At 46.4% G+C, this 14606-nt stretch overlaps 2 protein-coding genes across 6 annotated transcripts in view; one reads left to right on the forward strand and one right to left on the reverse strand.

The window, feature by feature from the left end:
• The window catches only part of LOC125952263 (dopamine receptor 1), an 88940-nt gene that overhangs the window by 66830 nt on the left and 7504 nt on the right, over positions 1-14606 (forward strand). For all 3 annotated transcript variants that reach the window (XM_049681628.1, XM_049681627.1, XM_049681629.1), the window contains 3 exons: positions 21-198; positions 370-549; positions 721-850. In XM_049681628.1, coding sequence (XP_049537585.1) covers positions 21-198; positions 370-549; positions 721-850 — 488 coding nt within the window. The remainder of the gene's footprint in view (positions 1-20; positions 199-369; positions 550-720; positions 851-14606) is intronic.
• Positions 12694-14529, reverse strand: LOC125952264 (uncharacterized). 3 transcript variants are annotated; one of them, XM_049681632.1, is made up of 5 exons: positions 14382-14409; positions 14263-14313; positions 13706-14194; positions 13311-13569; positions 12694-13218 (listed from the first exon to the last, which is right to left on the reverse strand). In XM_049681632.1, the coding sequence occupies exons 3-5, from the start codon at positions 13990-13992 to the stop codon at positions 13039-13041; spliced, it is 726 nt and encodes a 241-aa protein (XP_049537589.1). In that variant the 5' UTR covers positions 13993-14194; positions 14263-14313; positions 14382-14409; the 3' UTR covers positions 12694-13038. The 3 variants fall into 3 exon arrangements, with proteins under 3 accessions (XP_049537589.1, XP_049537590.1, XP_049537587.1); XM_049681633.1 differs by lacking the exon at positions 14263-14313 and having other exon boundaries at positions 14382-14529; XM_049681630.1 differs by having other exon boundaries at positions 14263-14529.

Raw genomic sequence — 14606 nt, forward strand, 5'->3', positions numbered from 1 at the left:
CTCTCACTTTCGTTCCACAGGTCGTGTCTGCGTCGACGATCGGTAATCTCACGTCAGTGAACCAAACCGATGGTACGGGCGACGGTAGCCGGGGAGTCCCCGGTGGTACCAGTGGGACAGGATTGGCCGGCGGTCCCGGCGATGATACCGATGATGACGACGTTGATGTCTTGTCACCACTGTCGATGTCATTTCTTGGTAAGTAAAGGCACCAACGGTGGCGCTGCTCCCTGGACTATGGCTAGCGATCGATCTGGGTGAACGCCCGCTCCAGGCACACTACGACAATCTGTCTTCGCGTGACGGCATCATCCAGCACTTTATTACTCTTTCTTACTCTACTCTCTCTTGCTCTCTTCCCCGTGACAGGCGTATTCCTTTCGATTGTGATATTTCTATCGGTAGCGGGTAACATTCTGGTGTGCATAGCTATCTACACCGAGCGCAGCCTGCGGCGCATCGGCAATCTGTTCCTGGCCTCGCTAGCCATCGCCGATCTGTTCGTTGCATCGCTCGTCATGACGTTCGCCGGCGTTAACGATCTGCTCGGTAAGGATCTGCAGCAGTCAATCATCAAACCTCACTCACGATGATGCTCGCAATAGCGCGCGCATTTCCCCCACCATTCATGCTCAATCTTCATCACTCACTGTCACTCTGTGTCCGTATGTGTTCCCTCAAAAACCACAAAAAAATCTCTTTTCCTCCCTCCTCCCGCAGGATACTGGATATTTGGGGCACAGTTCTGTGACACCTGGGTTGCGTTTGATGTGATGTGCTCGACGGCTTCCATCCTGAACCTGTGCGCCATCTCGCTGGATCGATACATTCACATCAAGGACCCGTTACGGTAGGTTTGAAAATTGGCGATCGGCCGGGCGGGCGGCCGAGCGAGCGTCTCGTGATTCGCACAACGCCCAATACATACAACGGATTGAGTGATTCCAAGTGCGGTCAATTTACGATACGCGTCCCCATCGGTATCCCAAAACACAATCAGCCATCTTCACCTCTTCGATGGCCAAATGAACCCCCGCAGTCCCAGTGCCGGACGATGCGACAAGCAATTTGTTCTCGTTCCGCTTCAAATGGAACCGTCGGCCGTCGTCGTATACGGCCAGGAAAGAAACACAACAAACGTACACACACACACACACACACACGGTACTGAATGTGCTGCTCCTCCCAAGAGAGCAACAACCATTTAGCTGTGTTTAGCAATTTAGTGTTGCCGTACCGAAAGGCTCAATGTTTGTTCAATCTTTCCGCAAACCTCTCACTCACCAGCTCCAAGTGCTCCACCGTGGAGTGGACTCGTGTGATGGAACTAATGTCTCATTTGCATAGCACCCACCCAGTGATGCCGGATACCGGAACGACGACACACTGTCCGAGTGGAGGGTTGCTTCGAGACGATGGTCCAATAATCCGGCATCGATCCGACGGATTGATTGGATTACATCCCGAAAGTGTTTATCCGGCTTGACCGACCCACTCGGTTCGGTTCCGGTCACTAAAATCTTCCGCACACTACTACCGGTCTCCCGCCCATTAGCACTGGTTCCCTGTAGGCCTCCCCCTCTTTGGTCTTACCCTTACCGCACGGTGGTCGAAGTTTGCGGACACCCCTTGCCTTTGCGTGCCGGGCGAGATATGCTCATCAGCATCGAGAGGCGGTTTAGTGAACCTCAACGTAGATGTAAATGTTTTTTTTTTTTTGGGGGGGAAATGTGGAAAGCGAGTGTAGAAAGGACGGAAAGGAGCAATATGAAAACGTAAAGAACAAAAGCGAGTGAACGGGAGTGAGAAAAAAACCGAGCGGCTTCCTTTTGAACAATAGGATCAGAGGGACTAACAAAACACAATCCAACCGCCACCACCACCACCACCACCGGTTCACGGATTTGGTTTTTTCTTTGTTGCCGTGTTGATCAATGAAAGGCTCGCAGGTAGGGTCTATCAAGCGGACGGAATGTTTCGGGCAATCGAAAGGAGTGAAGAAACTGGTGATGCTGGTGCGGTGCTATACCACCGGTGGGATTGGGTCCGGTACCGTGTGCCGGTGTGTGCCCATCCATCCATCTTGCTTCGCCCGTTGCGCCTTCGCATGTTCCGGTGAAATCATTTTAATTTGCATAAATAATGGCCTCCCATATAAAAAGACATCGGGCATCAACCATATCAGGCCAAAACCGTCATCATGTCCCTTGGCCCCTTGGATCCATTGTTTCAAGTTGTGCGCAATGTGTGTGTGTGCATACGGACGTTGGTACAATTGGCGTGATGCGCGATTGGTCAGTTCGCTCCAGGCAGGGAATAACGACGAGAAATTATGTTGAAACAGTGTAAACCGGCGCCGCAGCGGGCCAGGCGAGTGAATCGATCGCATTGTAGTTCCTGGTTTTTTATAAAAAAAAAACATACAAGAATAATAAGCTCAGTGAGGTTACTGCACAAATCAGTTACTGAAAGGTGGAGCAGATAAATCGATGGAATGGGTTTCATTGTTTTTCTTTGCAGCGAAAGTAATTGATCCTCGTTAGGTAATAGATACTGAAGAGATATTTTTTCATTATTCTACCGATTGAACCGATTGAAGCCTTGACTGCGCTCGCATAAGACACTCATTTACAAGGGCTATTAACGCAAATCAAGCCATTATAAGAGTACGTATTACGTTTTTTGACCAGCGCTGTAGCGAACCGGTGACCACAGTGCGACATAAAAACATTCACCATTGGGCCAAAAAGTGCACAACTGGGCCACCGGTCGACCGATTCTACATTTCCATAGGCCACGGGATTAACTTTGCCACGGGATTCAGTCCGTTGACGTTCCTTATCCGCCGACACGCTTGCCGTTCGGCCGTTTATGCATCTCGAGGACGAGGCCGCATGCCGGTGGCTTCCTAGCGACTTGACAAAGGATCGTTACAAATTTGATGTATACGAGCTTTAATGGGATGAGAATTGTGTGTGTTCTCTCTCACTCCCGCTGCCTCCTCGTGAACGCTTGCCGGGTCACGTGAGCCCACGAAATGGTTATTCATATTTTAAAGCCTCGTTTTATCTGCTCTAGGCCCTCGGTAAAGGTTGCACCGGGATCTACCGATAACGGTTACGTTCGTGTCGTATGCTGATGTTCTAGGTGAATATGGTCCTAGAAGGATAAAAGCATCACGTTTTGTGATTTTATGTAGCTAACCCTCATCACTAGCCACATTTAGTAATCATTTTCGAAAAGGAATACTTCAAAAGGCTTTAATTTGTTATCATTTGCAAACAACCCGCAATACATGGTTTACTTGTGTGATTTTAAAGAAGCGCAAATCAGGTGTAAAAAGTTTCCAAATTGGCTTCGAAATGGCCACCCAAAAAAGGAACTCTTTTCGATTGGTTCCCATACAACCGTCGTCCGCATTCGAATGTGCCAGTCGAAAGGGTACGGCCATTTGTTGGATGATGACGATCCCAAAGTCTCCGTTAACAGCACACAAACAACCCTTCTCACTCTGTACACGGCATCGGCGAACGAGTTGTTTGTCGAAAAGTGACACAATAACCATAACACCCCGAAACTTTTGATCCTGCTAATACCACTACCGAAGGGGCACGAAGGGTAAACCATTCTACAAAAGAGTTCCAAATACAGAATCTCAACCCCGGAGAGGGAATGCCAGGACGGTTACCGGACCGTCGTTCCGTCCTTCGTCTAAATTGGCTCAATAGCTACGAGCTGGATGGCTTCAACTCAGCACCACTCGGACAACGCGAACCACTACATAGCATACAGCATACGCAGCAACGTGTCATCGGTTGGATGGAGCACACTATCACTATCACGGTATGAGCTGGATGGAGGGAAGCGCCATGGCGCCGTAAGTGTACAGAAAACAATTGAATTAATTAAAACTTCCTCCTTCGAAGTGGTAGAATTAAAAACCACAAACAATCTAGGAAATGTGTTATCCAGAGAGTCCTCGGACTCGAGCACTCGAGAACGAATGATGTCATGGTTTTGGACGGGTAGTCAAGGGTCATCGAGCTGCTAGCTGGCGTCTTGGTGTTCAAGTTAGCTTCCGTCGACAAATTATTTCCGTCAATTAAATCTACTCGACATCGAAATGCTTCGGACAATATGCGAATATGAGCGAATCGCCAAGAATATTCTGACAAAGGCGGTAGTTATCGTTGAAGGAGAACATTTATCTAGTTCTTCATGTTTATAGTTCCCCGTGATGTCATTCTCACACCCATAGAATCAAAGATAATAGCTAGATGTGAGCCGATAGCTTTTGAGCACTTTACCCATATCCACAGGGACGGACATAGTCCTCGCGCTACCAAGCACAATTAATCAGATCTCATGATAATATTCAAGGTTATGTTATCTAGCTCAGATAAACTCCCAATATTTGCCGTGGGCACCTGTCCCTGCCGTTACTATAGCAACCCAACAAAGGATCCAGAAGCAACCTACGCTTTTCACTCACTAACACAGTTGCCAGGAGCTGTGATTTTTTCGAAGCACACGTTCCACCACTAGAATGATGATGGAGTAGGTCAACAGGTCTTCCAAACCCTTTGTGACATTTAAAACCGTATTTACTTTGCGTATTTGTTATAAAAAAAATCATTGAAGGATTGCAATCACTGTTCCACCATGCAAGGTCGATATCGCCGGCACTGGTGTTTGTCTGGCAACGATGTTTGCACATAATGCATCCTTTGCCCATGCTTAGGGCACGAGGGACGCGTCTTTTGACAACAACTTTCCACAATTCTGTTTGACTTGTACGCTCCCTTACCGCAAAAACTTATCCACGTATGAACACTCGTTGGCACGTTCTTTGGAAGTTTTCGCATTCATTCTTTGCTCTATTTTGTAGTAACTCTGCAATCCATACCGATTACAGCGTCCGCATTTCGTACACCGTATTTCTAGGAAGCGCACAAATCGTGAGCGAATGCCATTAGAAAGATTGAAAAGCTTTTCTGGGATTAAGGAACGACCGCTACCGCTCACCATTCTTTTGCTGCGTTTGATCGCAACGAAAGCTATTTCGTCAGCAAGATAAAGCTTTCCGGAAAGAATCCTGCACTCTTCGAATGCTCATCACACTAACAACCCTCAAGGGAGAGCATAGTTTGACCCTAAAATAAAACAAATATCCCCTCATGGAACTTGCTGATGCACTTGGGTAACACAAAAAGTCCCCGTTATTGGTTTAACCAAAATGGTCTCTATAATTCCCAGCGCCACTAGCTGCATCAGTACGGCAGTGTCATATATTTGTTCTTCTTCCACCTAACCATTTAGCTTTAGCTTGCCATAGTTTGGCGGGAACAACGGCGGTGCTATAAAGCATGTACCAATTAGAAGATGGCCACAGTAAAATCGATCTATTTGAAAAAGAAAAATTAACTACCTGCTGTAAAACCATCTTCCTAAAACATGCCATCTTCATTCCTGGACAAATGAGGAATAAAATTATTTTCTGTAAACCTTCTTATTTCCACAAATTTCGAATGAGTGTTATCCCAATGATGGTCTGGTATTTGTTGAAATGAATTTTGACGAGTGGTCCATCGTCCATCAAAATCCGTGGTTTGAATTTAATCTGTACGTAGTATGTGAAATATGACACACTTGTTTAATATGTTTCGATTGGATTGGCAATATGTTGCACTACCTCGTCTGTTTTATTTCACCATATTCAACGTAAGAGACCCTCAGAATCGCTTAAATAAGGTAATTTCAGTTGAATTTGGAAATTTTGATAGTTTTGCGGTTTTCCCTTCACTCAAATAAAGTGCTCATAGTGAGTGTGGAGATTTTTTTTACTTTTTACGTTTGCGTTTGCAGTGATTATTATTAGTGTAGTAAAAACTAGTGGCCAGATTCTAACTGGTACAGGCTTTCGCAGTGCAGTGAGAACGTTCGAGTTCCCTCCCCTCGACTCGACTACTGCGTTCGATTGAGCCGTTCGAAAGTTTCCAACGCCACATTATGTATTGATGTGGCTACCAGCACCAACCTTTCACACTTTATGTGTGTGCCACAGCTCTAGGACGACGTTGTCCGTGGTTTTGCGATACGATAGTCTTTCACCTTCCAGCCACCAACCGATCCAGCAGCCAGCCAGTAGTGGCAGCCAAGAGAGCAGTCGTTACACCACCGCACCCGGACGATCGTAAACACTAACACTTTCCTTCCGCACATAACTCCTAACCAAACCTAGTTGAAGGGTCCACGACAGCGACAGCAGGAAAAACGGACGGAGGAAAACCAAAAAAGGGTTTCCGCTCCAACACCAGGAAAAGGATCCAACGCCAGGATCGTTTGCCTTCCTTACCTCGGGGCTCACGACGCTTCCACGCACGGGGCAGGCTGTGGTTCACAACTTTATCATTCTCATCATCACCATCATCACCATCAGCATCATCGCCATTGCCGTCGTCGTCGTCGTCGTCGTCGGCGGCGGCGGTGTCGAGGTCGTTTTCACTGGATGTCATGCATGGGCTATTTTGTAACTTTCTATTTTTAATAATCAACCTTGGGGACCAGAACGAACCCTGAAGGGCTGCCCTCATGACACCATCCCTCTTGAGCAGCCCCTGCTAGGTTTCCGTTCCCGGGTGCTTTCATTCGCGGTACATCCCGTGAACGAGGTTTTAACGCAGCTCGTGTTAGTGGCGTTCCTGTGCGCGGGATGGCTGGTGTTATGCACGAGTATCCCCCTACTCGTCAATCGATAAACAATGGTTAATTGATTTATAAATGTTCCAGCGAAACCTGGTGCTCACTTCATTGAACCTATTTATCCGTTCGAGTGAGCAACCCGAACCCTGGATCCCGATGGATCCCAGGGATAAGGAGGAGGTGGGGGGGCTCAGGGATTGAGCCTTTGTTTTCGTTTATCTTTTCCTGCCCGGCCCCGAGGGGTTCACGCTGCTTGAAGTTAATGAAAAGCTGCACTTGAAATCTCGCTTCCCATATTTCCCAACCCCATTATTTATTCTTCATTAATCCTCGATTTAAACAAAACAAAGTATCCATCCAAGCCTTAAGTTTCCGCGTTGCAAAATGTCTATTGGACTACGTAAACGAAAATTGAATTCTGTTATTAAGTTTCGTTCGATCGATAACACCAGCGACCAGAACCAGGGGAACCAACCAAACCCTTGGCCGGTTATGGGTATAATTATCATCATTGATGATTTAAAGTATGAAATTGTATCCATCGCATCGATTGCATGCTCATGATCGTTGCTACATCGTCGGACCTGCACCGACGCCAGTCAGCAGTCACCACGTATGTACACTGTGGCCAGATACTGCCATTTGCACTTTCGCCGCGCCAACCATGTGCAAAAGTGCCAGTCGTGCACCATCAGCAGCAGCAGTAGCACCACTGGCAGCATCACCGAGCTGCGGTCACCGGGTACATGAGGCTAGCGTTTTGAGGTTTGCGCGCCCCTCGAGTACGACAAGTGCACCACCGTTAGCCGGGACGTTCGTTGAAGCTTGCACACGCCAACCGCCCTGCGGTTACCGGGGTTTGTGCCGTACCCTCTTTTGCGATAGTGGCTGTACGAACCGAAGGAAATTATGGTCAGTGACGATGGACTCTCGACAATCGTTATTATTTCGCTGGCGCCGCTGTGGTAATTATGATTATAGCATTGATTGCCAGCTGGTACAATGTGTGTGAATGTGTGTGTCTAGTGGTGTATGGCACTGGACACATCAGCACACTCCCTTGTTCGAATGCATGATGCGTAAAATTATGAAATAAAATCACAAATTCCAATGCGTAAATCCCTTCCAATGCCTCATGTCATGTAGGGGCTTTACATCACACCCAAATTTCCGGTCATCAATCATAAACGCATAAACGCACCATCCCGAACCCACCACACTCCTGCAGCAAAGCCTGCCGTTCGCGGCTCAATTTGTTCGACAACCGCGACCATTGACCACAGCCGTCGACCGCGAACCGGCATTACTCACCTGCCAGGAGCGCGAAAGGAACAAAAAGTTATACTTTATGTGTGTGAAGTGACCGAATGCCGGCCATTCGCTTCACTACTCGACTACATCTACCATCGAAATCAAATAGCATTGCACCACGGCACCGGGGTGCGGCTACATGTCATGTCGCTGGTGGGCGGGGATGTGAAAAGCGTAGGAAAAATTTATTCACCTCGTAAATTGGCCAGCAAACTTTCCACCACTGGAATGGCAATAAAATTAAGCAAAACCATAAACGATGTCAAATAAAAGTAAATGGTGGAAGGGAAACCCGTGGAGGGGTACGGTCGCATATTGAGTACCACCAGCAAATGAATCGCTTATGGTTGCTGGGATGGAATGGTGTATTGTTAGAGGGTGAGTAAGCTGGCCGCCGAATTGTTGGCAAATGAATTTACGCAAAAAACACTGAACTTTTTATTAATATTTTGCCGCATGCAGCAGAGCGGCGTCCCATTGCAGGTGGCGCAGGGAATCGTAAAGAACCAAGATGGAGGGTAGGACATTGTGTGCTCAGTGCTTTAGTGACAAACAATGGTGTTTCTTTCGCAAGTTGCTTCATTATGTTCGCGGAAGCGAAACAAGCGTTCCCTCCTTGTGTCTCATACATTCTTTCTAATGTTTTCACATTTTTGCTTTCCACCAAATTGGTACTTGGTTGTAATAAGCGGCGCCTCGCTCTATCAGCGACCGTAGACCACTTGACAATCGTGTTTCGTCCTGGACTGAGCGTAATTGTTTCCTGTTTGGTTTACACCAACATTTTCGGACCCCTTCATTTTGACATGGTAGAGCTTGCAATGCCACAGACGCCACAGGAATAACATCAAAGAGAACTGCTTTATAGTTGTCGTAAAGGACGAAGGTGAAGGAGTGCTTCCTTATGCGTTGGTTTTATTGTGTCTTGTACCGTCCGAGAGCGAAACCGAGCGAATGTACACAACAAGGAAAACCGCTAATCCCAAACTGAAACACGGTGAAATCATGAGGAAGCTATTGTACGGATTACTTACGTGATCACATAGCAATACCACTACACAACACGGAACGGTGGCACGGAAAGTGCAGTCTACACTAGTTTATTCGGCTTAGCTTATTGGCTTTACTGTACGTGTTCTTCCGCACTTTCACGTTCCAAAGTGAGTTTAAGCAGTTAGCCTTTGTTTAGCTGGCCATGGAATAGTGCTGCATCCGAGGTCACTATGCTGCTAGCTCCGGAACTGACTTTTCCAATTGTTGCATCCGGTGGAAATGCAATAAAGGGGTTCTCACCACTTCTCAATCAAGACATCGATAAGTTCCCTGAGGGAACGAGGTCTCACAACATTCTCTCTTGCAAACCACGTTAATATATCGCTTAAATTTTCAAATTTGTTTAGATTTTAAATCAACCTTCGCTCCTTCCAGTACGAATTTTATGTACTACACGAAAACAACACACTCACCGCGCCTGTCGGTGAGCCTCAGATGCCTTGCGCCGAAAGCATGAGTAAATCAAAAGTAAATTAATTCCCCTCCAATGCAGCAACCCTCTCCGAGTACCCTCTCGATTCATCCTTTCACATTGGCCTGGGGTCGATACAAGGCGGTTGCGGTTCTGTGGTATTAGAAGTTATCGACAAGACGTTCATTCATTGTTGGTCGCGATGCTGCAAGAACTTCTTGCCAGAAGAATACATACATCGCTTCCACCTTCGTGCACAATAACTCCTTATATCGCATGTTGTCGTGACTCAAACCACACGGGGAGCGCTATAATTTACTGAGTTTTCGTTTCATGCTTTCCAGCACTCCATTCAATACGTTTTGCTTTCAGCCCGACGAAAGGGAACCCTTGCTAGTGAAGAATAAGCTCATATGTCTCATGCCCCCGTCTAACGTCTACCTTTGGGTCGCTTCGTTCAACTTTTAGTGTGCTTTGTTTGCCGTTACTGAAAGCACTAGTAAGAATGGTTGATAGCATGCAAGACATGAGCGTGTGAATACCGACTAAATAAAAGATAATGTTTTATTTTAAAACAAACATCACAATCGAACCAAATGAGCAGTCCTCGGTCAGTTACATGTGTTATTTCGATAAAATAGATGAGAGTATCGATCACATTTCAAAATGTTATGTTAAAAAATATAAACACAGACAATCATGTAGGACGAGTTCCAACGAAGACTTACAGTTTCCCATCAAATCAATTTAATTTATGCATACCCTTTTCTGCGAACGTCAACCTTTTATCAATGGTCTATGGTATTTCGATTAACGCGAAATTGTATGGTTTCATTTGAACTCAACATGGATATTGGTGCTTACCTTTTTCAGCATAACATTCGGACATATTATCAATACTCTCATCAATTTTATCCAAATACCAGATGCAAATGAGCGGGGAACAGATGCAAATGAGCAGCTGTGGGATATCAAGTGAATGACTCTTTTAAATATAGTATTTGCGTTTGGTTGCTATTTTTGTTGATTACAAAACTGTTCTTTTTCTGTGTTTTGAAGGCTGGAACGATTGTATAATAGAAAAAAATATATAAAAACTACTGATGCAGCAACCAACATTCGTTTCCAAAAGCCAACTTCAACCTTTTCAAAAGAAGAACTTCTCGATCCTTCGTTTATCTTGCTAATTGTGCCATCTTTACTATTGAAGACGCATTCAAGGAACGTAGTTTCGCGGCAAAAGTTTGCAGATCAAGTGGAGTAGAGTTCACGCCTTCAGTGTGAGAACCTTATGCTATTTTCCATTTATTAGCCTGGATTTCATGCATTTCAGTAATGCACCTGATCCCCGAATATCTACGGATAACAGCAAGCAGCATCAAATATCAACAAAAAAACCGATCGTTTGAATTATTTTCCCATTTTCCACGCTCCGCTCTCCTTCTCCGTGGCCACAAGAATGCTTCTCCGTTTTTAAAGGCGAACCCTTGACTCGCCATCAAATCATTCCCAAAGCAGCACTTCTGCCGAAATCAAAAGGCTAACCCGACTGTACAATTTAAAGGGAGTGGCAACGCAGCAATATCACGTAATGCTTCTAAAGTATTCATTTCTCCCCGGTCGGTGCTGGTAACGAACCTCCAAATTACTCGTAAATAAGACGAAAAGTCAAGGGCGCATCGCCAGTCAAAGCGAAGAGCGGGCAACACAAGGAAACACAGCGAACGGCCCCAAATTGTCTCTCGGTGAGGCAGGTTCACCGTTTTGTGGATTGCAGTTTTCCTTTTTCCGCGCTGCGTATAACAGCAGCAAGCCCGCAAACCAAACCGGAATGCGAGACTCGCGATTGTAAGGGCGCGCACCACGCGAGGATATGTGTTCTGGAGGATGGGATGAGGTGTTTCTGCCTTTATTGGTTTCGTAATCGCGGGCAGGTTTTCCGAGTGCCATTTCGTGACCCTTTAGTCTTACGAATTGGTTGGCACGGTAGGGCATTGGCTTCCCTTAGCAGTTGTTCAATATGTTTGTGCTCCTCCCTTGGAGCTTATGCCCATCGGCGTCACCACCACGGTCTGGCGAATGTGAGAAACATGAATGAATTCTAATGCGCCACCCGTTATGCCATTCACCATCTGCTACCTGCACCGAAGGCAATAAAGGGAATTCAGAATTCACAATTTCAGATTTACCAGTGAGTACTGTTTGTAGAGGGCAACTTTTAGATTACGATTTAATTAAATAAACTTGCAATCTGTTCCGTGTTGAGGCGTAATGAAATGGACAACTTTATGCAAATCTAACTCAATTGACTTTCAATATAGATTTGCATTTGTCCGCAAAAGTCTGTTTTACTTTATGCTCAAGATTCCTATCATCCTTTTCAATACCTGTGTTATACTTTTACAAACTTTTTGTACTGCTTCGTTACTTTAACATGTTTTATCAAGAAAAAAAAACTGTCTCTGTAAAAACAATAGCCTAGTCAGTCAGTTTGTACTGCTTCGTTACTTTAACATGTTTTATCAAGAAAAAAACTGTCTCTGTAAAAACAATAGCCTAGTCAGCAATGGCATCAGCAAAATATTGTACCCCAGGAAAAGGGCGAGTCTCGCCTTCTTTAGGGCCATAAATGCAACGTTTTACGGCACAACCGCGAAAACATTATTGAATTACATACCCGGTACACACGCTCTTCCCTGGGAGCCCTCATTAACACCAACACTCTCGATGGTCGTTTGATGCCGCTGCATGACTAGTGATCCAGCGCATTAAACGGACATATTTTCCTTTATGATAAATTTTACGCTCCAGCAACGACATAAGGGCTATCGACGACCAAGTCGTTCGTTCCTCGTAACCCTTTTGGCCGAGCCGCTTGCATCACCCAAGCGAAAAAATCTTGTGGATCATGGGGCTTTCGACATGTCGTTTGCCGCATCGCGACGTTCTTAAAGACACGTCAAAAGGAACGTGCTTGCAGTAAAATCCGCGCGTAATCCGTGCGTGAGCTCGAATCTCACTGCCGTGAGAAAGGTGCTCGACATTGCTCTACGTTTATAACCCTCGTGTTGAGTTGACAGAATTTGAATCTACGTTTATAACCCTCGTGTTGAGTTCGCCAGAGTCCGATATCCTACCTTCTTTCTCATTCTCATTTAAATCAAATGAAACTATTATAATATTGTACAATTAATTTATTTTACTATTGTATTAATGCCATGCATGGTGCTCTCTTTCGATACACTTCGATTCGATCTCGACTTTCGAATCGAATCAACTTCCTTCGCGGCAGTTTCGGTCGCACTGACGGCAACATCACCTTCACAGCATACGCAACTGCTGGATCACTGCCGTTCCGATGCGGCCTTTGGTTTTCTTTGCCATGGTGGCGAGGTGTAACGCTAGTAGATCGTCCGAAGCTATGCTAGCAGCATGCAGAATTCCACCTTAGTATGGGGACACCGTGATACCCGTACCTGGCAATGACAGTGGTGCTGGGCCACCGTACTCCGTGCCGAGATTATGTGGATGATGTGGTGGAGGAGTGCCGGCACCGTTTGCTATCCGCATTGTTCGTTGATCCGGTGAGCAACGAGTTGCTGCCGATTATGGTGGTGATGGTGATGATGGCCAGTCGAGGTGCCACTGTACGAATCATTCGGTGCCGATCGCTTTAACAAACCGTTCAACGAGGCTGGCGAGGAGAGCACATTCCCTTGGCCGATACATTCCTCCACATCCTTGGCCGATGCATGATGTGGATGGTGGTTGTCAAGAAGAGAAAGAGGTAAAGGGAATGAGAATGAATCAGACCACCGGTATAAGGACTTACCTTTCCTCGCTGTTTTCGTAAGTGGCATCCGATGAGGTACCGTTGCTGAACCTCACTGTGATGCTGATTCGAATGGTGGTGGTGATGGAGCGGATGATGCGTCAGTGCATGCCGCAGTAATTCATTGTGGATCCGTTCGTGGGATGACGAGCAGCAGCTGCTACCATTCCCGATCAGCAGAGGGGACTCCCCATTGACGATCAGGGCCTTAGCCGATCGTTCTCCCGCGCCGCGGTGATGTCGTGATAGCGGTGGCGTGCTACGGGTTAGAGATCATTGTTATCATTCATTGCGGGGTAGAGATCATTGATATCATTCATTACGGGGTAGAGATCATTGTTATGATTTGTATGTACAAATCCCGCCCGCCCCACCTCGGTGCCGACGCGACTTACCCATTACGGAAGTAGTTTTCGATGAACATTTTCGGTCCATGCTTCAGGGCAAGCACCGTTGTAGTCGCATTGACGTCCTCTATCGTCTCCGCACTCCACTCACGACCGGCGATTTCCTTCGGCACATCACCGGCACCATTCACGTATGGCGTACGGGCTGGCAACGGAGCATCTTTGTTCGAAAGGTGAGCGCATCCTTCACCTCCCCCATTCACCGCACCCCTTGCACCGGCTGCTGTGTCTACTGCACATGATGTACAGAATGCTGCTGTTGCTGCACAAATCATTCAATCGATCACTTCACTTCGTTCAAAAGTTAAGCGCATCCTTCAGTGCCTGCTCGAAGTTCTTCTCCCCCCGTAAAGGCCACCGACCGCAGAAAGGTAGGCAGGTTACACTACTTGGCCAACTCGACGCCACCGGGCCCTTCCTACACGGCAAAGTACACGACACGTTCTCCTCAAAGTTTAGTATGGAATTGTGAGCATCCTGTGGGGAAGGGAGAATCCGTGTTAGTGTCACCGTGGATTGATACGATCCGGTACCGGCGTACTTACTTCATCCCATAGCCTTTCTTATCATCCGGTGTTCCTTCATAATATCAGAAACTGCGTCACGATCACGATGCTGCGGATAAACGAGAAACAAACACGCATTTAAGGTGAACTACACTTACCTCAGCTTACTACGATGGTACACTACTGTTTCACTTATTCTACACTACACTTTTTACTCATTTAAAGGTTTTTTACTTATTTTAACACGCGATGTTGCAACCGGCGTTGCTATTGCGCCGTTTCTTTCCGGAATTTTCAGGACGACATCCAAATGACACACATACCATTACAGCAACTGCGTGTTTACAACCGGCACTCCCCATTGACAAGCAGCATGCAATGTA

Source organism: Anopheles darlingi, chromosome 2 (assembly GCF_943734745.1).
Source record: "Anopheles darlingi chromosome 2, idAnoDarlMG_H_01, whole genome shotgun sequence".
NCBI lineage: Eukaryota > Metazoa > Arthropoda > Insecta > Diptera > Culicidae > Anopheles > Anopheles darlingi.